The sequence below is a fragment of the Lygodium microphyllum genome, chromosome 26, assembly GCF_053477565.2.
Source record: "Lygodium microphyllum isolate KBCC chromosome 26, Lygodium_microphyllum_v1.1.10, whole genome shotgun sequence".
Taxonomy (NCBI): Eukaryota; Viridiplantae; Streptophyta; class Polypodiopsida; order Schizaeales; family Lygodiaceae; genus Lygodium; species Lygodium microphyllum.
The window spans coordinates 75,658,112-75,684,047 of NC_141160.1; the positions used below are offsets into that span (position 1 = coordinate 75,658,112).

The window sequence follows — 25,936 nt, forward strand, 5'->3', positions numbered from 1 at the left end:
ACGCCACCAAGCCTAAGAAAGCCCTCACTTTCATGCTGCAAGACCTATACGACTCAATAGCCCACTTTCTTAACGAATTCACTTCATGCCCAAACCTAGCCTTCCTAACTATGCGTAATTATCTTCGATTGCTTAGAATACTATTAAAGCAAGATCCTACATTGCAAGAGTACCGCCTACTGCCACTCTTTTTTAATCTAAATGGCATAGACATCTACATTATGACTAGGTTAATGATGCTAGCTATCCTCCTTCCCTCTTTTTGCTTAGCTCTTTTAGAAGATATGAATGATAGCTACTTCACTCGCTGTAGTCACTCATTTCTTTCCACTACTCCTCTCCAGGCATGAATGAACCTCAAAGGATACATGCAAGGCTGGAAATTCCTTAACAAATCTCTTAAGCCCCCAACTCCTCCCTAAAAGAAGAGAAAAGACAAAGAAAAGAGAAAAGAAAAGAAAAAAAAAGAGATCACAAGAAGCAAACCAGAGAAGAAAGCAAACGAATCATCTTACTACACGTAGGCCACAATCACTGCACCTAGGGTCCTCAAGTTAGGTGCGTTTGGTGGCTTTAGTCGGCCAGCTCCATCCCTAACCCCCTAGTCCATTTTGATTCCCCACATCATGCTTAGGGCACATCAAGGGCAGGACATACCTAGGGAGGTCACCCTCAAGACCTGTTTTCTTAAGCCACACTCACCGCACCACCCTTAGGCATGAACTGGGTCCTCAAGTGTGGGATAACACCCATGCTTGCTTGTGGTTTGTTTGTGGTCAGTAGACCCAACTCCTAGTTCTACTAGCACGAGCACAATGCACCATATGGTAAGGTAAACATACCCCCTAGGTAGTGCATCTTCTTTTCTTTTCAAGCAAATACAAATGCTACAAGCCACCAACTTCGAAGGCCCTGTCATCCACTCAATCCACTCTTGGCCTCCACCACCTTAATCATATGATTAGCTTCTCCCCATGACCAATCCCCATGAGGTCCCATCATCATCGACTCACATGACCACCCTTCAAACCACCGAACCCTCATCAACACAAATCCGCAAGTGCTATGGGACTGGCACTCGTCTAAGAGGGGGGTAATGTTAACCTCGATGCCAGATGGGAATAAGAAAATTCAAAAATATAGAATAATACAAAAAAGGTAGCCACACAAAGGAATAAGAGAAGAAAGGCCAAAAACGCAAGGGCAACCTCAAAGGCCAAGTCAAAGACAAAGGCACATCTTAAAATGCAAAGGCGCCACTAAAATTCTGTAAAAGAGTGCCAGGGTCTCTCCTATGCAAATTGTAAAGTCTAAATGGGCATAGGTGAAAGGACAAGGCAACTAGAAGGGAATAGGAAAAGAGAACCTTGGCAAGATGCCTAGTTATATAAAAAAGGGGATAGGTGCCTAAGGGATTTAGGACTTGTATATAAACTCAAAAGTGAATGAGAAGCTCATTCTTTGGTGTGTGACTAAAGCGATCTCTTCTTCTTCTTCTCTCCTTTATGCTTGCTTGTGTGTACTTAGGAGAGGGAGTGTGAGAGTGTGAGGGAGAGAGTGTGTGAAGCTCTCCATCATCTCCTCTCTTCTTATTCTCTTCTCTTCTCTTCTCTTGTCTCACGCATGGCTATGAAGGATGGAGCTTGGAGGTGGAGACGAGGTTGCTTGAGCTCACATCTCGAATTGTGGAGCTATTGGTTTGCTTGAGGGAGGAGGCTATTCATTTAGGCATCAAGGTAAGCTCACTACATCCTTGTGGGATCGAAGGCATGTTGGCTAGGTGAGAGATAGCCATTTGTGCTCGCTTAAAACACTTGAAGTAATAAGCTGTCAGTGGGTTTTGGCAGATGAGCTTGAGCTCCCACTACAACCATCCTCCTTATATACAACATCATTACCACCTTGCCTTTCAACCACTTCCATATTTTAGATTCCTAATTGCTCACAAGACATGTTGGTGTTACTATTAACACCTTTCTTTCTTGAATTTAATGCACCCCATACTGATGACTACAAACTCTTACACCTTGATTTTTCCAAAGGATTTTGAAAGGAATGTACTTATCATCAGAATTCATAGTTTCCCTACTTTTGAATAATTAGGTGTTTCCTAGCAATAAATTTTTTCATTTATCAAGAACTTGCTGTTACATACATGCATCAAAATCCATATAAGCAACTTCTTCACTTTTAGAATCTCCGAATCTATTATCTCCATGTAAGCTTTCAACACCCTTCTTACCACATGTTGCTAAATATTCTTGAATTTTGCCATTCTCACAAGCTTGATTAGATAATCACAAGTTCCATGCATTATGCCTTCCATGACCTTTGTTCTCTTTAAACATATAAGTAAGTCCAAGTATGTTAGCATTATCAAAATTTTTATCATGTTATGCTTCTTTCATAGGCAACTATAATCTTGATGGTGTCCCTAATTGATCCATACACATGACATATATTGGTCCAATATCAAATTTGAGCTGGATGTTCACCAAATCTTGCCACATTAACTAAATAATGATACTTCATCAAGGAGCCAATGACTTCACTTTGGAACATATGCCCTTCCTTTAATGTTCGAGCCTTCACAAACATTTTGTTTTCTTCGAACATACATGCTTTGACATAATGCAAAGTGTCCTAGCAAGAACATGCTTTGAAATTATATGTTGTGCTCAATCAAACATGATTTGAAGAAGTGCAAAATTGAATCCATGCTATGCAATCAAACAAGCGATGTTTGACAAAAAAAATGTATGCACTGGAAAATGGTGCCTAGCCTATCTACATGTGCCCGTCTGTCATGCAAGATGCAAATACAATTCCTTAATTATTTTACATCCTTAACCTCACCTCTCATCACTTAACAAGAAAATGTTGTACTCCACTTCACACTCCCAAAATCTCACAATCACTCAAAAATAATGGTCCTCGAGATATTGACCAAGAATAATAACCCATCTCACAACTGATGGCATCCTTTATGACCCTAAACTCACCCAACCATCTTTTCCACTCAACTAGAGATTCCTAACTCGGCGATGAAAATCCCAACTCTCATGTGTGCACAATGAAGGTAATGGCAAGAACATGCTTTGAAATTATATGCCGTGCTCAATCAAACATGATTTGAAGAAGTGCAAAATCGAATCCATGCTATGCAATCAAACAAGCGATGTTTGACAAAAAAATGTATGCATTGGAAAATGGTGCCTAGCCTATCTACATGTGCCCATCCATCATGCAAGATATAAACACAATTCCTTAATTAATTTACATCCTTAACCTCACCTCTCATCACTTAACAAGAAAATGTTGTACTCCACTCCACCCTCCCAAAATCTCACAATCACTCAAAAATAATGGTCCTTAAGATATTCACCAAGAACAATAACCCATCTCACAACTGATGGTGTCCTTCACGACCCTCATCTCACCCAACCATCTTTTCCACTCAACCAGAGATCCCTAACTCGATGATGAAAATCCCAACTCTCATACGTGCACAATGAAGGTGCTCTCTCAAGTGCGCATGCAACTAAGATTTATTGCATATAGCTACAATGGGAATCATGCCGTGCTAGTGCTCAACGATGGTGCAAAACATGTATCAACCCAACCCATGGCATGGAAATAATTGATAAGATCAGGAGACAACCCCCGAGTGTAGTGCTTTCGACAAGTGCACCATGAAGTGCTTGTGAACCCAAAATCCTTGTGATGTGCAAAAAGTATCAGCAAGAAATTATACTTGTTCCAAAATGTTTGGCAACTAATAACAAACTCCAACTCCAACTTGTCACAAAAACTACAAACTTGACCAAGGCTATCAAGTTTCCACACTCAAAAATTCAAACAAAGTGACAAAGACAATTCCTAAGCTAGATAGATATAGAAAATCCAACTATGAAACAATAAAACAAATAGTCACAGAAACAACTAAGCTAACAAAAATCCAACCTATCTATAGATTTTCTAGGGGTTTTTAGTTTTCGCAAAAACACTTGATAATAGGAGGGGACAAATTTGATGGAGGGATTGGTAGGGCTCTGGCTAGAGGGGAGTCACACACACACACACACACACACACACACACAAATATATGTATGTATGTATTTGTATAGAAAAAAAGAGAGATGTCAACGTTTGCAAAAGCCTAGTATGCCTTATGAGGCAAAACCAAAGTATGTCTATGTCCAATGTTATCTCATGGAGAGAGAGAGAGAGAGAGAGAGAGAGAGAGAGAGAGAGAGAGTTTAGGGGTCTAGAGATTAAAAGAGGGAAAAAAGAAAAGGGAAAATTTTGGAGAGAGAGGAAAAAAGAAGAGAGAAATTTGGAGAGAGAGGGTGAGAGAGAATAAAGTTGAGAAAATTGGAGAGAAAAATGAGGAAAACGAAAGATAGTGTGTGGGAAAGAATTAACCAAAGACAATGGGTGCCGAAGTTACCATTAAACAACGTAGTGTTCCTTAAAATGCTAGTGAATCTTAGACAGATACCCTTGGCAAGCTTAAGAGGTTCCATGAATCTTTTAGATGCCATTGGCAAGCTTAATTTACCGTTTTACCCTATGGATAAGGTAAAGTGCCCCACAGAGAGAGAGAGAGAGAGAGAGGAGAGACGAGAAAAGAAGGGGAGAGAGAGAGAAGAGGAGCTCCTGGCTATGGAGCTGCTCGTGCCAGCTCCAACTAGGCTTCAGTTCTCGCCCTTGTCGACATGCCACCCTACCCACGTCCTCCTCTTTCGCCTCGCCCCCCATCGCTTCCCTCACAATAACTTCTCCGCTGACGCCCTAGAGGAATCCTTTGGCCAACCTGCAAGCATCCATGGCAGGCCAGCTGTTGCTTCCATGCGCTTCGGATACGACAGCGATGATCATCGTAGGGATCAATACGGTGGCAACTCTCTGCAAATCGATGATAGGGGCAGTGACGCCGATATCGCCAGCACTGCCTCCCCGGCTATGCTTTCTCGAGATAGAAATGGACCTTTGCAGCAAGAAAACCCCGGGGCAAACGAGGAGGGAAGTAGAGACCAAGAGGATCAGGACCTCACTGGGGCGCTATCTAAGTACCTATGGCCCCAGAAGACTGAAAGACAGGAGAAAGTGAGGCAGCTTTCATTAGAGGAGCGCCGAAAGCTTGCTCATTCCGTCTCGGCAGATGACCCTGAATTGCTGCATAAATTGGACAGGTTGGGACTTTCCCTTATTGTAATTTTGTTCATCCTGCACTATAATGATGCTTTGAATTGAAGTAATGTGCGTAGAGCACTGGTGCATTTTACTTTGCCATGATGAATCTTAAACGTCATATGTATGTTTGATGCCTGGTGTGATGGCCCGTGTGCGCTGGTTCTTGTAACGACATACACACAGAGGAAATGTGAATTCAGGCATGCAAGCATGCAAACATGAACACACTTGCTCTCGGTCCCCGTTCCATGTTCCAGGCGCATTTTCCTTTGCTGTGATGAATCTTAAAAGTCATACGTATGTCTGATGGCTGGTGTGATGGCTGGTGTGTGCTGGCTCTTGTAACAACACACATACAGAGGAAATGTGAATTCAGGCATGCAAGCATGCAAACATGAACACACTTGCTCTTGGTCCCCATTCCATGTTCATGTTGTGTGAAAGCTATCTTCATTTATGGGAACCTTCCTCTTCTACCCTGAGTGCAAACATGTAGAAATCACAGGTCTTAGTGTTATGGGCTTTATGAAAGTATTTTTTTGGGTTCTGTTCAGACTGTTTACACATATGTTTTTTGATTATCTTTTTGGTTTCCTGTTAGGCTTAAGTTCAAGCTCATACCCTCAGACTTTGGTAGCATTCTTCAACGATTTGGACAACAGAAAAAGTGGGACAAAATGTGCCTGGTACCAAATGAATTGATAATACCTTGCTTTTCCATTCACTTACTTGGGAACGTTTACAATTAACAAAAGTTGCTTTTTTTGGTCCTTCAAAGTAAGCATGTATCAAGTCAGTGTTCAGTTCAGTATAAAGCTGATTGTTAGGATCTCAAGGGTTTATGCAAAGAAAAGATTATGTGAACCATTCTGATGTGGAAGTTTTTGAGGTGCAGAACTCTCACTTTTTACACCAGATATCGTAGGCCTCAATGCCCATATACATGTGCAATGATCAAAGAACTTATGACAGCTGAGTGCTGATAAAGAAAAACTCCACTTTATTGCCTCACAAGGTTAAATATCACCAACCTCAACACCTCAAAATTGACCCCAACCACCTTTGAATGGGTGGGCCCATGTTGTAAGTATGAACGTGGATAGTACACCCACCCACTCTGTATGACTTGAATAGGTGCTTGTGATAACCTTAGTTCCACAATATGGAAATAACTGTGTGGGACTTTCACTAGAAAGCTGAAGGATGCCTGAAAAACTAAATTGCCAAACTCAGAACTGAAATTCAAATGTAGGATTGTAATCACTGTTTAAAGATGGCAGGAGACTCAAGTGATTCATCCCAGAATGAGTTCAGCCATGCTTTGAGCTAGAGACAACAATCTATAGGTTTTTCCTTTATCATGTGAAGCTCTCTAGAGTTTCACCAGCCATGGTTAACATTTTCTGTTGCCATCATCATTTCCAATAATATCTCTACACTCACTCTCTTCATCAAGTTTTTGGTAGAAAGTATTTCACTTCATTTTTATCAGGCAAAGCTGTCCTCAGCTTTGTTTTCATCAGTTCTTCACCAGATTCCACTAGTATAGGAATGTTTGTTCGTGTGACAAATCCACTGTAGGAGTTGTTCAAGGTTGATTTTGGCATTCTTACCCGTCTACAATCTTAATTACTATAATTATAATTACAATTATTTTTGCTATCATAGAAAACTATATTTGGCTAGTGCATCAATTAGATGTCAACTCTTGAATGGTTATTTAGATGAGGAAGTTTATTAACTCAGCCACCTTGTTACATTCTTGCACATCCAGGGATGGATGAGTGCAGCATTGGCCATAGCCTTGGGTAATTGTGAGTACTAAGTTGTGTGAATGTGCCCTTAAAAGAGTACAGCTATCAAGGAGTGTCCTCAAAAAGGGACTTAGGGGGTCATCTGTACGACAAAATGTGTGATCACCAGAGGACTCTAGGCCGGTAGGCCATCATGTTCTCACACCAAGATGGTGTGGTCTGGTGGTATGGACAGCAGCCCTGGTGATGTGCAGGTTGGATCCTAGGAGGATGTCTTATTGACATCAGTCTTTAGAGCAGTAATCTGCACTTTTATGTGTGATACTATGATACGCACAAAACCACTAGAAGTGTAATGAACCTGGGCACTACCCACAATATGTACTTATATGCAAGGCGGAATGGACAGGTAGGGATGGATCATGTGGCAAGAGAGCTGCATGGGCAGCAGGATCACTTAAGTGCAAGAAGGGGACCACACAAGTGGGAGAGATGATCCCATGCAGGGTTGGCAACAGATCACATCATTCTTTTGGCTGTTTGGTTGGGCAGTCTAATAAGTTTTGATGGAATGGAAAATTAAAGGTGGCTGTTTTTTTCATTAAAGGTGATGATTGCATCTAGTATGGTGGTGGATTGTGAGGTCAACGAACACAATAATCTCCTACTTGGAGGAGCAATGAAGAGACATCTTGTTGGCGAAGTGAAATGTTCACAAGACTAGTTGACCCAGAGGGTTTATGACTCATTGCAGTAGGAGACTGATTGAGGATGAGTAGTATGGGTGTTGAAGAGCTACTAGATAGGATAGTGGGGTGGCTTACTGGATTTGAAATGAAGTGTGCTAGGATGAGCTTGGGCTCTCAAAGCCATACATGTCAAATCTTTTCTAACTGTTTCGTATAAAGATTAGAGGGTTGTTTCAGCCTATGATTTCTCTTAGTCTTTTCTGTGATTTGTGCAAAATTATGACATAGTCCTTTACAGTTGTATCTAGGACAACTCTAGATGACAAGAGAGGAGTGATTATATCAGAGGATTTTGGTTTTGCTTCTTCTCTATAGTAGGCTCCAATGATTTTCTTTTTCCGACCATAGAAGCGTTACTTGAAGAGCTTGTGTTACTCTTAGAGGCAACGTGCATATGTGGCTTGCATGGAAGTGATGATGCTACGACATGAATTGACTCTTCTCCAAAACCAAATGGAAAAATTCTAAAATTGATGGTCTCTTAACTTTGAGGAAATTTTTTTGATTTTGGACGGAGGATGGCACAAATTGAGCAATTGGTGGTTTTGGATATGGTGGATTGCATTAGCATACTAGGCACGGTCATTGGTGTTGTTGGGTTGAGGAGCACGTGTAGAATGTACGTCTAAGGTGGATGGAACTCCATGGTGGAGAGGAGAGAGAGTGAGAGACAAAACTCCTTTGAATACACACAAATTGGAAGAATAAATTGATAATGACAAGTGAGATAATAGTACAATTGATAGGGCCTCTATATATAGGCTAAGATGTGTACCTAACCCTTTGATTCTTATTCAATGATAAATTGTGTAAAAGATGCTCACACCTAAATATGCATTCTTACACACACTAATGTGTGTTTACGCTTGGGAGACAATAGAGTAACTAACAAACCTTCCTTCGTGTCATGGGTGATTGAACTCGTGACATGAAACATAAGAAAAAGGAAATGTTGGAAGGTCTTATCTCAATAGAGGTAGAGTCTAATTCCTTACAATAGATTTTGGAAAGGAGATATACATAAGACAGGAAGATATTTGCAATTGAAGCTAGAACATGATGTGGTCTATTGTCAAGTTTAGGGGCTTATAGCTGGGGTTGATGCAAAGGTGCATGTATGTGCCAAAGTGTAGCAAATGCGGAACCATATATGTAAGCGTGGGGAAAAACAGGCTTATAGTTGGGGTTGATGCAAAGGTGCATGTGTGTGCCAAAGTGTAGCAAATGCGGAACCATATATGTAAGCGTGGGGAAAAACACAAGAATGACAATACTTTGAACTTAACTTCATCAATTATCACCATGAAAATTGAGAGAGAGAGAGAGAGAGAGAGAGAGAGAGAGAGAGAGAGAGAGAGAGAGTCGACACCATGTTGAGAGGGGAATCGGCCCCTCTCCCTCTATAGGAATTTATTGAAATAAACCACTGGACCCAGTGCTTGAACCATATACAAAGGGCTGATTTGTTACAATTATGAAAATTAGGGCTTTGAATTTCTACACACTCTTGACAGCAAGCTGATTTTCTTTTTTAGTGCTTGGACTAGATCAAACTAAGTAGCAAGTACTTCTTGGATGAGTGATAGAAAGGAGAGTACAAAGCATGTGGCTGAAATTTCAGCATGAGAGCTTATTGGAAATGAAAAGACATACTTGCAATATATAGGGTGTTGGCTTGGGTATTGAAAAGTAGAAAATAAAGGCTCCAAATGACAAGTGTAAGAGCCATATGTCACTTTTTTAGAGAAATGAGCTTCTAAACCTTTTACTCTAAAAATCTCTCAAATGGTTAAGTATTTGAGATTGCCGTTGAAGACAAAATTGTTCTTTGCAAAATTGTAGAACCTTTGGCGCGAATAGAATTTTCATTTGAGCAACTTGCAAAAATAATAACCTCTTTAACTTTTAGGAGTCGCCAAATTTAGATTCTGGAGAGCTTCATTATATAGGCTCACTGGTGGTTTGTTTCTTTGATCACAAGTATTTGGTTTCACTTTCCAAAACTACTCATTATATGGGTCTCTATTTAATATAACTACTTGAGTATAAAAGTCTTAGTCATTTGGGCTTTTTGGTTAATTTGATCGCCAAACTATACTTTTAATTTCTCTTGGGTATCTTGTCAATGACGACCCAAGTATAATTATAGGGTGTTCTGGCTGTTGGTCACCCTTGAATAGAAATATAATCATTTAGTTATATTTTGAAATACTCAAATAATATAATTCTCCTTTCAAAGTATATGAGCATCATGTCTTGGCAACAATTGATATATGAAAGGTCGGTTACATCCCGCCCCCTTGAAATCCATCTTGTCGTCAAGACATTGTTTGAAGTATTTTTGGTCCTAGAGCTTCTTCATAAGTTGCAAGTATATCTAGATAGTCTTTAAAATACCCTTTTGGCATCCATTTGGAATCCAAATGAGAGCAATTTTTAAATTCAAAAAGAAACTTTTTGAAAATGTTTCTTTCTCATTTCTTGATCATATGAAAGACTATTTGCTCTGGTTGAAGTATCTCTTCTTGTTCAGCTATTTTAGATGGATCCTCTATTACAGGTTTCAATGGTGTAGGCCCTTCATAAGTTTTTAGAAGATGGATATCAAAAGCATTGTGAATTCTCTGAATTGGAAGTTATAACTTATAACAAGTATCATTCATCTTTTCAATGAATTGAGATGACTCATAATTTCTTGTTGCGAGCTTAGTGACTTGCAATGAAGGCTTGTTAGAGCTTCTTAGATGAGTTTTGTCAAATTTCAGCCATAACTAATCTCCTTCTTGTAAAACCAAGTGCCTTCGATGCTTATCTCCTGCTTGCTTTTGTTTCGCTTGAGATCTTTGGATAGCTCGTTTGACTTGGTTAAAAGTTGTATTCATATCATGCACGAACTCATGGGCATGAAATATTTCCTCTTGTCTTGAGAATAGGTAGCAAGATCTTAAATAGTGCTTTACCTGTAGGAGTATGAATTGTGTTGTTATAGGCATATTCTACCAAAGGTAAATACTTTTTTCATTATTGGTTGGCTTCATGGCAATAGTAGCATATCCAATATTGTGAGATTGGCTATCGTGTTAGAATTTGCCGATTCTATGGGCAGTGCCCAATGTAATTTGTGTGGTGTGGACACTTATTAAAGTGTCAATGTAAGGTGTGTACACCTAGTTTCTTAGAAAATTGAAGTAGTGACACTAGGCTCTAGAGTAAAATAAACCTAATTCTAGTAGGTTGGTGGAAGGCTGGTTAGGTCAACCATTGACCTAAACATAAGTTATACTTTCACTCTGGGTTATTTACCGTCTTTGAGGTATGTTGATTTTGAATAGTGTGATCATTGCATTTATGATAAACATGCTCAAACGTCATACAACAAATCTCTTTCTCTAAAGTCTTTACCCTTAGAGTTAGTACATTCAGATGTATGTCAAATGCCAAGGTTATCTTTAGGGGGAAGAAGTATTTTATTACCTTTGTTGATGCCATACACAAAGTTTGGGTTTATCCAATCTGTCGCAAAGACTGAGGCCTTGGATAAATTAAAAAAATTCCTGGCACTTGCTGAAAATTAGACCAGCAAGACATTAAAATGCCTTTGCTCTGACAATGGTGGGGAATATGTTTCCAAAGCCTTTTAAGACTTTTGTGATAGCAAAGGGATTAAGAGGGAGCTTACTACTCATAATCCACCCCAAAATGGTGTTGTAGAGCGTATGAATCGGACCATTCAAGACAAGGTCCATACAATGCTGTCACATGCTGGTTTACCCCATGGTTTTTGGGCAGAAGCTATTATGACACTGTACACTTGATTAATCGGTCACCAAACAGGTTTTTGGGAGGGGAGTTCCCCAAGAAGCATGATCGGGCAAGCCACCTTTGTATGCACACTTGAAAGTGTTTGGCTCTGAGGCATTTGTGCACATACGCAAGGAAGAACGCAACAAACTTGAGCCAAAGTCATGTAAATGTATTTTCCTAGGATATAGTGATGAAGGTGAAATGGGGTATAGATTATGGGATCTCGAGAAAAGAAAAGTAGTATGCAACAATGATGTCATCTTTCGGGAAGATCGCATGCACAAACAGCCCGAAAGAATAGAGGAGGTCCGAAGGGTTGTATTCTAGGAGGATGTACCAATAGGACAACAAAGAATGCCCGTTAGACAACAACAAATACTTGTTGAAAATATCCCTGAAATTGTAGGGAATGATACTGTAAATGATCAGCAAGATCTTGCCCATGATTTCCCACAAATTCAGCAAGAACATGTGCACTTGGAACAACCTGAACCAATGATACAGCAAGTTGTACCTGCAAAACAGCAAGCTGTTAATGCAGTTTTACATGCTGAACAACAAGCAAATATTGATCACTGGGTTCATAGGTCAACCAGAGTGCAAAAATAGCCAAATAGATTTGTCCTTGGAGTAAACTATGTGGCTGATTATGTTACGTTAACAGATTCTGGTGGTGAACCGTCATGCTTCCAGGAAGCAATGGATAGATAGAATAGTAAGAAATGGCAAAAAGCAATGCTGTCAAAGATGAAATTTCTCATGAAGAATGACACTTGGGATTTGGTAATTTTACCAAAAGGACAAAAAGTACTACCCTGCAAATGGGTTTACAAAATGAAAGTCACTTTTGGTTCTTTGCCCAAGTAGAAGGCATGCTTGGTTGCTAAAGGATACAAGCAAGAACATGGAATTGAGTTTGATGAAATCTTTTCTTCTGTAGTCAAAATGACTACTTTGCGAACCATCTTGGGCTTGGTTGCATCTGAGGACATGGAATTCATATAGATGGATATAAAAACCGCCTTCTTACATGGTGATCTACATGAGGAAATCTATATGCAACAGTCTGACGGTTTTGTTGCTTGCAAAGGGAAAAGAGCACATGGTATGTAAACTCAACAAAAGTCTGTATGGGCTGAAGCAAACACCGCGCGAATGGTATCGCAAATTTGATACATTCATGCAATCTCAGGGATTTCATCGTTCTCAAGTTGATTACTGCTTATATACCAAGAAGGTAGTAGATGGCAATCTTATTCTCTTGGTATTGTATGTGGATGACATGCTAATTGCAGGCAAGGATGTTCATGCCTTGGACTCCTCGAAGCAGGGTCTACACAATAGCTTTGATATAAAAGATATTGGTGAGGCAAATCACATTCTTGGCATGCGTATACTTAGAGACAGATCAAAGGGTCTTCTTTATCTGTCACAACAGGAGTATGTTATGCAAGTTTTGTAACGCTTCCATATGGAGGGGGGGGAAGCATATTAGTATACCATTGCCTCCATATGTGAAACTTAGTGCAGATGACAGACCTACATCAGATGATGGTAAGGCTGAAATGGCCAAGATACCTTATGCTTTAGTTGTTGGTAGCTTGATGTATGCTATGGTTGCTACACGTCCTGACATTGCATTTGCGGTGGGAGTGGTTAGTAGATATATGGCATATCCTGGCAAAAAGCATTGGGAAGTAGTGAAGGGTATCATGAGATACCTCAAGGGCACAAAGGATTTGCGTATCTGCTTTGGTAGCAGAACTCATCTGTTGTTGGTTTCACGGATGCAGACTATGCTGGCCATCTTGACTGCAGAAAGTCTACTTAAAGATATGTGTTTATGTTCATAGGAGGAGCAATCTCTTGGTTATCTAGGCTGCAAAAGTGTGTTGCACTGTCTATTGTAGAGGCAAAATATGTGGCTGTCACAGAGGCATGCAAAGAGGCTTTATGGCTTTCACGTCTGGTAAGAGAGCTTGGGATTACAAAGGTTCCTATCCTCCACTGTGACAGTCAGAGTGATATTGTCACGAGGACGTGAAAATTTGATGCTTTGCTTATGTTTAATTGACATTTGATTAAAGGATTAAATAAAATGCGCAATTAAAAGATGCACATGTGTTGCACATGTGAGGTGCAAGCTACTTTTTTTTACAATTGAAGGCCCAAGGACCCTATGAAAAAGATGGGTGTCAAAGGCAAAAGTTGTAATAAGTTATACTTGCTAGGTTCTTAGGTGAACTATGGTGTCAATTTGCCCCTAGGACCATTATTGGCCATTAAGTGTCAGTGGTGACACTAGGGTCTAGGCATTAATTAATGGATTAATGCATGTCCAAGGGTCAATTAATGCATGGGACCACTTTGGGTTGCAAATGGCCTAGCCAATTAATTTTTTGGATGGGCAAGGTCAATTTTCTGGACATGGATTAAGGGCTGAATTAATTTTCAGAGTCAATTAATTTTGAAAATTAATTAAATGGCTGGAAATTGCTGAAAATGGATTAAGAAAGCTGCCACTTGGCAAAACTTTCCCATGCAAGTGGGGGAAAGGTTAAATAGGGCTGAAGGGAGAGAGAAATCTCGTTTTTTCATTTTGGAGCTGTTGGGAAGAGGTGTTTGATGGTTGCTGCCAGCTTTTGGGGCCATTTCCCAGTCATTGGAGACCATTTTGGTGATGGAAATTGCATATTCTTGACCTTGGGAAGCTAGCAATTGCTGCTGATGCACTTTCTCCTGAAGATCACAGTCTCTGATGCTCCTATTGTTGTTGATGCATCAGTTTGGGGTTGGTACAGCAGGGCAACAGCTGATTTTGATCAGTTCTTCATGACAAATCTCAGAATTTTCTCTCTCTACAGCATTCTCTCATCTCCTTCAGTCTATGCTCAGCCATTCTCAGCAATTCTTAGCCATTCGGAGGAGATCTCAGCCATTTTTGGTGGGCTGATTTGTAATTTCTGCGGTAAACCCTAATTTAGCAGAAATTAGGGTTTAGCAGCCACCTTGGGATCCGTGCCAGAGATTGAAGGCTCAAGGGACTGAAATCAGCAGCTGATAATTGAAGATTATCAAGGGATTTCACGAGCCAGCCCATCCCGAATTGATTTGGGCAGCATTTGGCCAGCCAAGGGTCAAATTGGAGGAGAAGTCCTGGTGAATTAAGGGGCAAATGACCCAAAAGGCTTGTTGGTCATTTATGACAGCAAGAGCAATTGGTTAGCAGGAAGAGATTGAAGAATCTCGAGTTGTACTCCTTCCAATTGAATGAAAGCTAAAGAAATACTGCTAGAGGCGCCAATTTTGGGGCCAAGAGGGTGTCTACTGTCCAAGAATGTTATGGTCAAGTGTGTTTCATTTTATGTGCATTTATTTATTGCTGTAATTAACTCTTAAATCAGGTTATGACCACCCATTCCGAGAAGAAAGGCTGGTTTCAACTATCATGCTAGCACGGAATCCTCTCTTTCATGCAAAGACAAAGCACATAACAGGTGCAGTATCACTTTATCAGGGATGTACTTGACAGCAAAGGCATTGAGCTTGTCAAGGTACATACAAATGATAATCCTGTAGACCTTCTCACGAAAGGTCTTCCAACCGAGCAGTTTGCTCATTGTCACCAGATGATGGGGGTTGGATAGTATATGTGTCTTTCAGCTTTGTGCATACATACACTTAGCTGATTCTTTCCTTTGCCTTCAGGCACGTTGCCTTTAGGTGGAAGGTTGTTGGGAATAAAGACTCACCATACCTTTTACCGTGTTCGGGTGTGATCGCACCTTTACACTTTGTACTTTATATATATTCAAAACCTAAAATGTGGTACACAAGTCTTTGTACCAAACATCAAGTGTCGTGCTCACTCTCTCACTCTTCACACTCTACTGCTCTCAACTCCCTTCACTCTCAGCTCAGCTCATGCACAGCCTCCACAACACCTCTTGTTAAGAGAAATACTAAAAACGCAGGCAGCAGGACTGTGATGACGTGGCAGGCTGTACGGTAGCAGGTCTACACAGGAACAGTAGTCGCCTGACTGAAATCAGTTCCAAACTGCATGAAGAGGGCTGGAAATCAGGCGCCAACTGATGGAGATAGCAATGGACAGCTTCGGCTGAGATGTTCCCGTGAACGGGGTGTGGGCAGCAAGCTGAAACACCTGAAATTTGCAAAACGAGATTGAGGGAAGAGTGCAGGGCTGGCTGCCAATTTATAGAAAATTAGGGTTCTAGATCCTCTCCCACTTAACTCTCTCGATCCACTTCCCATTTTAGGGTTTTGGCTAAAATAAGCCTAAAATAAGCATGTTTTGGGGCTGGCTAAGTGACTAAGTGCATTTCTTAGCACAACACCTCTTACATGCCATGCAGCCTTTTCCCCTTTGCACGAAGGTACCCCTTGTGGATGATTGATGTTCAGCTGCGTTTGGGCCATGTTTCAGTGAATTAGATATACCACTTGCTTATGCAAGACAAGGGTTGCCTTTCCCAAAAGGCCAGCAACACTTGGAGTTTCCATAAAGGTAAAGCTTGGTGGAAATCTGTGGTGATGATAGGCTGGCTCAACAAAATGCCATTCAAATACAAGGTCTTCATTTGGCAAATGTCAACAATCGGTGCTCTTTCTCTGGTCTCTGCACTCTCCAAATAAAAATATTTCAAAGGGATGCTGTTTCTTTTGTATGACATCTGTGGAAACTTCTTGTCATCGATTCCTTTGTTGGCAGATATGGACTGTGTGGAATGCATTCGTTTTCGATTCTTCTTCAGGAGTGCAGAGTTATATAGTCTGCTTGAGAGGCCTCTTTCATTGGCAGCTCGACATGATGAGCTGGCAGATATTCTCCCTTGACAGGATTGGCTTTTTTGGCACACTGCAGTTTCTTCAGCTCCTCTATTAGTCATATAGACCCTTTGTACTTTTGGTCATGTTGTGTCTTTGTACTCTTATCATGTTGTACTTTTGAGATTATGTTAGGTAATTAATATAATTACTATAGAGAGAGAGTATATTGATTGACTAACTAATTTTAACCTATACAGGTATATTGATTGACTAACTAATTTTAACCTATACAGGTTTTTGACTGGATGAAGGTCAACAAAAAGCTTAGGTCGAGTATTGTGGTAAGTTTTATCATGATGCTGGGAGAGGCAGAGCTCCATTGGAAAGCTTTACGAGCTTACAAAGGGATTCCAGATTCAGCAATAAGGCTTGACAAGTTTGTTTGTAGGGCACTTCTAAGAATACTTGTACAAGCAGGGTGCATTGAGAAGGCTTTTTCTTTGTTTGATGAGATCAAAGTGCAAGGTTTTATTCCAGATAGTATTATCTTCAACACTGTAAGATTCTCAACATTTTCTAAATTGCTATTTTGTGCATCATAAACTTAGGTATTGCTGCCATTGCATGCTGTTCTCCCCCTTTTTTATTTAGCTAGCTGCAGTAATGCACAAGTAGTTTTGTACTCTGGAGCTGCAGTTGATCTTCAGATTTGAGTTGCTGGAAGTTAAGCATAGAGCTCTTGAAGCTGTGGTAACTGTGGTTGGGCATTGCATTTGAGTTGACTATCCATGTCTACAGTAATTTTTTCTGCATAAATGATGAACATGTGTAAGAAGAGTCTGACACGTCTATTGACCATCTGTGAAAACAGTTGATTTCAGGATGTGCAAAGCAACAAAATGGATATCCCAAAGCAAAGAGACTTATCGCAGAAATGTCTGATATGGGTCTTAAGCCTGATTCCTTTATATATGCATCTCTTCTTCACGTGTGTGCAAAATCTGGGCATGACAATGAAGCACAAGCTGTATTTGAAGAGATGAAGATGAACAAAATCGAGCCTACCATTTTCCACTACTGCAGCTTATTGAACTGTTATGGTAGAACAAGAAAGTGGGAGGAAGCAGAGAAAATTTTTGAAGAAATGAAGGAAGCAGGACTGCCAGTGAATCAGGTGTGTTTATATATGATTGAACTGTGTTAGATCCTTGTGTAAGCCTGATTGATTGTCCTTTTGTTTTCCTTTTTCGGTAATGAGTGATTGTCCTTCTGTTTTTTCTCAGCTCTCAGTCAAATCACAGTAACATTTCTCTGTGGTACTAATTATTTTTATAGACCATGTGTGTCTTATGGTTCGAAAAAAGTGGTGAGCTAATTGTTTTTCTTAGCCTAATTCATCTTCAAAAGGTGCAATGTGTGTACAATATGGTTGAGCAGTTGCCAGTTTTAAATTGAAGAATTACTCCTCACAGGACTCTGGAGCAGTCTAATTATGGTGGTTATCATGTGACAATATAACATGTATGGAATGATTGCGTTATGATATCCTAAAGAGCTGGCTTGTGTTATAAGCATCAACACTCTATTCAACAAGGATATAGAGAGTCAATTAAGTAGAAGCTTAAGAAGTTGCAACATATACTTGGGATATGAGCTACTTGTTTTTTCCCAGATATGAATGATATTCATCCTTAAGCATAATTACAACATTTGTTTCCAGATGCAAACCTAAATTCTTTAGTTTATAATGCATATTATATTCCCACACTCTAGCGTTTAGGCTTGCCTAACCAGGACTGAGCAATCTTCTGAGTCTACGAGTTGGGCAGTCTCCTGGGCGGTTTGTGTTAGCTGTGAGTGTGGAAACTTAAGTAGGCTAAGGAGATCAAATGGAGGAGGTGAAGGAAGCTTATAAAGTATGACCTAGTAGAAGGAACAGCCAGGACCTGTTTTGCTTGGCTTTGGTGGAGATTTGCTGCTGATTTGTGGAGAGAACAGCGCAAGCTTGTGCATGGATAAGGGCAGTAGCTCATCTTCTTCCCTATGCTTTGGGAATCAGCATGGCAGTTTTGATACACTGAAACCAGCCTTCTCTTCTTCTGGTTTTCTTCTCTTTCTCCTCCAATTGGAAATTTCTCCCATCTAGGGCAGAGATCTACCATTTGCTTCAGGATTTCAGCATTGCAGCATTTTCTGGATACTTTTGTCACGAAGAAATTGAAAATTTGACAGTTTTGTGGCATGAAATGCCTTGAATTGTGAGAGGATTGCAAGGCTGAACCAAGGAGGCGACATTGGGCAGAGAGTGGAACATCTGTCCTTTCTCATTTGAAACCAATTTGCTTCCAGTTCATGACTGAGTTTTTAGGGTTCACTGGCTGACCTACTACTTTGGTCAATTGCGAGTGCCTGGGATTTAATTGGAACTAGAGCACTTGCAAATTTCAAGCTTGGAACCAAGGCCAGCATTGATTGGGCTCAATTATACCCTGTAAAGGTTGATTCTCCATGAAATTAAACAGATATGGAAAGGGGTGCCAGGCTTTGGGGCCAATGGGTCTTTGTGCTGAGTTGGAGCATTCTAGCTTCCCTTTGTGAGTCTTTTATTCACTGAATTTACTATTAATGGTGTAATTTGTGTTTGCAAATTATCCAAGGCTGGTTTTGTGGTTCCATTATTAGCACATCACCATCTTCTTTAATGAGGTGAGCTTGTGGTCATCTTGTAGAGTAAACAGACATTTTTGGCTCACTGCAATATGATTACAGCAAGGCTTTTACTTATTGCACATAGTAAATACGAAGGAAAAATCGGTGATATTGTCTCACAACAGTTGTGATCCGAGTGAGGAACGAGAATCTTGTCTAAAGAGGCAATTGATGGGTGATTTTGAGTCACTAAATGCTCAAAAATGTCAGGACTGTGAATGACAAGTGTGATAGTGAGCGTGCAACTCATTCACATGTGACCCCTCAGGTTTAAGATGAATGGGGATCTAATGCAATGAGTACGGCACAATTGGCAAGTGTTGTTAACACTTGCAACTATTGATTCAACAACCTTGATTCGTGGAACTTATGTAGGCTACTCTAGATGTGAAGGTGAAAAGGGCACAGTCTTAGTCTATACAACCACTTGATGCTCGTGTACATTCATCTCAGTCGAAGGTATTGATTGGGTGCACCACCACCAATGATATAGAATGTATAGGGACCTCTCAGTAGTTGTTCCTCTGCAAGGACATAAGGTATACCATGCCTCCTATGGACAATGGATAATTCTTTTTCCATATATACATCTAGGTTATTTGGGGGTGGTGAAGTGTTTCATGCTATGGATATCTCTACACTTGCCAATGTTAGCATGCAAAATAAAATTGATTTTTGTACATGCAATAGTGAATGTAGGGAAGTAGCTGTGGATGTGTGCCATAGTGTCCAAGACCTCAATGAAAGTCTTAGTCCAAAGGGAATGGGGTAGCCCAAAATGCTCAAGTATTGAATGGGCCATCTCCAACATTGTCTTGTATCGCTCTATTGCACCATTCTTTGATGGTGTGTTAACACTAGCATTCCACCCTAATTTGTTCGATAGATTGAACTCTATGAATAGATTGCCGCTCTACCATGCTCTTCGAATCACAAATGTTCTAAAACACCTCTAGCTTGACCTTTAGAAAGAAAGTCAATACATAACTATAGAAGTCATGAACAATCATCATGAAATAAGACAACCATGCCCAACATAGGAGTGTATATGGGGTTGCACAAATCCATGTGGACAAGATGAAGAGCAATAGTGGCTAGGAGAGGGACTTTTGTGTGAAAGGATCTCTATGTTGCTTGAATTGCATGTAATCGAGACAAGGTGCTGGAAGGTGAAACCATCCTTCCTTCCATGGATGGGTGGTAATTTCTTGATTACAACCTAGTTACAGCAGCAACATTTATTACAAAAATTAGAAATGTAAACTAACTTACAATCTTAGACAATGGACACCCTTTTGGCCCCAAAATTAGTGCCCCTTTCAATATTTCTTTAACTTAATTGAAGAAGTTAATGTACAATGGGATTTTCCCAATCCCTTTCAGTATTCCAACTCCCCTTGCTGTCCAAAATGACTGGCAAGTCTTCAGTCTGATTTGCTCCTTGATTTCGGCAGTCAATTGGTCTTCACTTGCTTTGATGGAGATGAAAAATGCCCCAAATTTCATTAATTTTCTAGTCCCTCCACTTGAATTTGACTGAAAACAGCTTTAGCCTTGTTGAATCCAAGTCTTGGAGCTTCCAATTTCTGACATGCTTCGCAAAGCTACTACTAAACCCTAATTTATGCTGTAGATTAGGGCTTATAGTAGAGAAATATGAAATTTCTTAGCCTTTGGTGATCTCAACGTTGTAATCTTTGAAGCAAGGTTGTAGAAAGGTCGGGAGATGAGAGAGAATGCTGAGAAGAGAGAAAATTCAGAGTTTCTTCGTGAAGAACTATAGAAAATCAATCATTTACTGCTGTTGTCCTATCTCAACAGCCTATATATGTTGTCTCCTGTTGTTGATTGGTCTCCTCCTGCCTATGGTTGCCTTAGAAGGTCCTCCAATGGCTGCAGATTAGACTTGTAGCATCTATTCTCTTTCTCTTGTAGATTGAATGCACTAAAATGCCTCTCTCTAGCCTCTAAAGACGTTTTTCAGACTTGCATGGGCATTTTCGATAAGTAGCAGCCTTCCTAAATGGATTTTCTAGCATGATCCATAATTAAATATTAATTTTCAGTCTTTAAATACTGAAAATTAATCTAATAGTTATTTTAGTGTCCGAGAAAATAATCTAACTGGTCAATACTTAAATTGGCTAGGCAACTTCCATTCCGGAGTATTTGTGTGCCATCTTTGACCACCATCAGATTGGTGTTAGGTACCATTAAATGCCACTTCTCTAGTGTCACCAACCGACAGTTATGGACAAATGAATGACCTAGGCCAACAATTGGCACTAGATACCACCAAGTACATGTGCAGCATAACTTATAACAACTTTTGCCTATGACATCCTGTGATTTCCTTGGGTCTTGGACTCATAAATTTACTCTAACCCTAGTTACACCTCACATGTGCAACATTTACTTAACCATGTAATTAAAAATTAATACAGATATTAAGTTAGATTTCAAAAATACATGTCCTCACATGATAGAAGGCTTGTTCCAAAATTTGGTAACTCCTCTAGCATATGTGTACTGCTAGCTAATCATGAGGCCTCATAGTACTAGTGGCCATCTTGGGCATCCCATGCAAGTCATCAAAATCCCCCCTTTTGTAAATAACATGGGGAGTCAAAAGATTAAACCCAAATCTGGAACATAGAAGACCTAAGAAATTGACTTGTGGCCTTGCTGGTTCAATAAAATCACTAATACTGATGGATCATCCTTGGTCTTAGACATGTTACAACCACTCTGTGTGCAAGGTCAAAAGACTAGTGGCTCCAATATTGCCTACTAGGGCTTGGATATAAAGATGCTAGAACCATCGTCCTTGCATTACAAATAGTAGCAAACATGCACTTTATGGCTTGCGCCATGGATGAAGAACCCTTAGCAACTGAATGGAATGCCTTCTCATCCTTGAAGGACATAGATGGGGATGCTTCCGTCAATAGGGCCCAACATCGTGTGTGTGTTCAATGGAAGAGAAACATGAACAAGGAGAGAGAACAGAAGAGAAAGACTGCAAAGAGAAAAGATAATAATGAAGTGATAACTCTGCATTGAATCTGAATAGAAAGGTGAATGTAATGATGGACTAATAAATCCCTGCATGCAGCCCAAGACATTAGTGAGGGCAATGGATCAAGCTGATGAACAACGGCAACACTAGAGATGGAGGAGAGGCTGAACCCAGAGTGTGCTGAAGTGATCTACAGCTGAAAACATGTGAATGGATGCTGCCACTGAAATTGCCTTGCTATAAATAGTGGAAACTATCAAAACTAGCTGACTTGGTCAAACAGGAGGTAAAAATGCTGGCCGACTCGCAATCTGGGAATAACATAATGCTGCCGACCAGGAAAATGCTGATTACAGTGTGCAACAATAAATTGTTATGTGATCATTGTGACCAAGTCCTCCACTAAAAAGGAAATAGACACAAATAGAATGGGACTGAAACAATGAAAGCTCCTATGTCTTCGTTAGAATCTAATAGAGCTCACAACTAGGAGATGAGAGATTGACAAAATGTAGACTAACAGCCCCTCTCAAATCCTAGGAGTGTTTGAAGACCCAAATACCTCATATGATGAAGCATAGAAGCGTGAGACAAAGGATTTGTAAAGAGGTTCACTGCATTGTTCTCTGTTGGAGAGTATGCCACCTAACTCGGAATCCACAAGCCCCTCTTGATCAAAATGGTATTGAACCTCAATGTGCTTGGTGCGACCATGAAACACAAGATTCTTTGTCAGAACAAGGGTACTCTGGTTATCCACGTGCAACTGAGTGAGTCCTGCCTATGGAAAGCCAATCTCCACCAACCACCGACAGAGCCAAATCACCTCTTGTGTGGTAGAACAAAGAGTTCAGTACTTTGCATGAGTAGAAGATAATGTCATGGTGGGCTGCTTCCTACTACTCTATGAGATAGCTCTCAATCCAAGGGAGAAAGCAAACCTTGTAGTGGAGTGTCTAGACTCCACATCCCTTACCCAGTTTGAGTCACTCATCCAGTAAGAGTGGCCCTCTCTCTAAACATAATCTCATAGGATTTGGTCCCCTCTAAATAGCATAGTATGCACAAAGTGGCCCTCCATCACGCCTTAGTAGGAGTCTTCATAAAAGAAGGTAGCAATGCCACCACAAAAGAATTGTCTAGGCCAACATATATAAGCCAAATCATTGAGCCAACAAGGCACCTATACCACGTGGCATCTAGAAGGGGATTGCATTTAATGCCCCTAATACACACGTTTTTGTCATTTGCATTTGCATTTTCAGCATTTCGTGCTCCCGTTGGCAAGCTGACAATATTTCCAGCCTTTGCCAATGTTTGTTGGCCGTGGTCACTCTGACTCTCCCATATTTTGCAAACATTTTGTGATCAGCTCCTCTTGACACTGCATGTGAACTCTTGATAGTGTAGTCTATGTTGAAGTGATTGGTTGTACTCTCTCTCTATTCTTTATCTTCTCTTCCTACCCTCTCCAGATGGCTCCTTCCTATTGTTCTATTGATGATAAACTTCAAGGCCCCGCTTACTTGATGTGGACTCTGGAGGGAATGCTGTCATGAAAGCATGGTTGGTGCAAAAGCGATTGTGGTATGTGATTTTTGGAGCTATTGAGTGTCGTTAGCCTTCCACTCTTCTTCCAAATGGTTGGGACTAGGACAACCATGAGAAAGCTATGCTTACATGGAATTCTGATGATGCCCATGCGTATTTTGCTTTTCTTCGATATATCTCTAAATAGGTTCTAGTGGCGTTCACCTCTAGCAAGACAGATTTAGTAATATGGGAGAAGCTTCATATACTATATGAGGCTCCCTGGACCATGTGTGTAGTTACCCTTTATGGACAAGGATACTATCCAGTCATTCTTACTTTGTGTTACATAGGTATAGGATCATCTTTGGCACATGTAGTTCATGCTTCTAGAGGCTCATCTTCTGGGGATTGTGCTCTACAAGCTCCCTTTGGAGTTTGACGGAGCAGCCAATGTTTTGTGGGCCTAGACATCATCGAGGCCAATCAGCTTTACCCGTATGTCCTTAATGTTGCTTGAGCATGAGGGATCTTTGTGGTTACAAGGAAGGCTTCCATCTGAGTACGGTGGCTCCAATAAGGCATTTGTAACTTCAAAAAGGGGTGACAGGAAAAATTTGAAGGACCCGTGTTATCACTGTGGTAAGAAGGGACATTGCGCAAGGATTGTAAGGAGTTAGCTGCTTTGAGAAAGAAGAAGAAGAAAAAGCAACAGCAGGATATGGACTTTTTTGCTAAGACATTCTCCTCCAACTTTGACTCAGATCCTTCGGTTGAGGCGAAGGCAAATATGCGCAAGGGATCATTTTTTGCTAAGAAGGGGAAGGGCTTGGTAGCCCCTCCTATTGCTTTCTAGTATAGGTGATGCGGTCATTCCTCATGACTCTCCAATGCTAGTGAGGGAGTGTGAGAGAGGGTGGTGAGGTGGGTAGGTGTGCCTCATGTGAGGAAAACTGCTAGGGTTTGCACTGAGGACACACAGAGTGTACGACCACGACAAAAACACAAAGAGACAGACACAGAGGGCAAAACTCAAACCCTAAATGCAAAACTCATAACTCAAACCCTAAATGCAATACTAAAAACTCAAATCCAAACAGAAGAAGGGAGAGAGAGAACACAACTCTGAAGTGAATGAATGCTGTAAATGAATGTAAGAGTGTACAATGTGCTCAAGGGCAGAGCAATGTCGGAGTGTGACATCCACCGGGGACGGATCCCAACTTTGTGACCACCAGTTGGAGTGTAGGAGTTCTGAATAGTGAATGGCAGCAGGCTGGTCACCAAAACGCAGCGGTCTGGAGGCTGGAAACTGGTAAACGCAGCAATGTACCGCTGATTGGAGGCTGGACACTGCACACAGTTTGCTGTAAACAGCAGGCTGAAATAGTGTCTGATGTGGTTGGCGATGATTGGATGATCAGATTGCAGCAGATGATGATGTCGCCAGCAACTGACGTCAGCATGAATGAAGGAGCTAGTAGTAGGAGCAAACACGGATGGAGTGGCAGCAGTCTCGCGGGCTGGACAGCCACGTGGGAAGAGGCTGATGGCTGAAATCTGCACGTGGAGTGAGAAACCTGCACAAACGGAACGAGGCTAAATGGGGGTAGCCTGTCTATTTATAGATATGGAAGGGCGCCCCAAAAATTAGGGTTTCCACTGAACTCTCTCGAACCGCTCCTTGTTTTAGGGTTTTCACTGAACTCTCTCGAACCGCTCCCCGTTTTAGGGTTTTACTCTAAAAGAGCATTTTTTAGTGTGTTTTGAGGCTGTTTAAGAGGCTAATAAGCACGTAATGCATATTTTAGCTCAACACCCCCTCTGAGGCCCAAAAGTGAGCTGAAAGGTTAGACCAATCACTGTGATGTTTATTGACCCCAAGGCGTCCCATCCCAAAGCAGCCAGGGCATCAGACAAAGGGTGCATGTCGGCTACCCAGTGGCCTACCAAGACTACAGAGGCGATGGTTGTCTTACCAAGAGAATCCAAGTAGTCACCCCAGAGAGGATAGGGCATCGGACTAAGGGTGTACGTCGGTTGCCTAGTGGCCTACCAAGCTCTACGAAGGCAGATAGAAATACATGCAACTCTTTTTTTTTTTTTGGAACAAGTGAGGTAAATTTTATGGGATGCGGCAGATTGAGTAAAAGTGACCCAAAAGACGGGAGTAGGGAGGGTACACCCAACACATCACAAAATAGAACAAGCTAACCCATCCACTCAGGGTGTTGATGATGAGGAAAAATAGGTGATGAGATATCCATGTGATGGAGGATGGTGGTGTGGTAACAATTGCCGCTGGTGGAAACAGCTTAGGATCCACTCAAGTGGTGCTCTGCACAATGAGATGCAAAGTATGCTACATGTTGAAGAATGCTCAT

The 25,936-nt window shown here is 40.9% G+C and overlaps 1 protein-coding gene across 1 annotated transcript in view; it reads left to right on the forward strand.

The window, feature by feature from the left end:
- Positions 1–4,590: 4,590 nt before the first annotated feature.
- The window catches only part of LOC148013426 (uncharacterized), a 60,269-nt gene continuing 38,923 nt past the window's right edge, over positions 4,591–25,936 (forward strand). The window contains exons 1-4 of the mRNA XM_087668133.1: positions 4,591–5,195; positions 5,798–5,882; positions 16,588–16,851; positions 17,166–17,468. Of these exons, the coding sequence (XP_087524259.1) occupies positions 4,666–5,195; positions 5,798–5,882; positions 16,588–16,851; positions 17,166–17,468 (1,182 nt within the window). The 5' untranslated portion in view covers positions 4,591–4,665. The remainder of the gene's footprint in view (positions 5,196–5,797; positions 5,883–16,587; positions 16,852–17,165; positions 17,469–25,936) is intronic.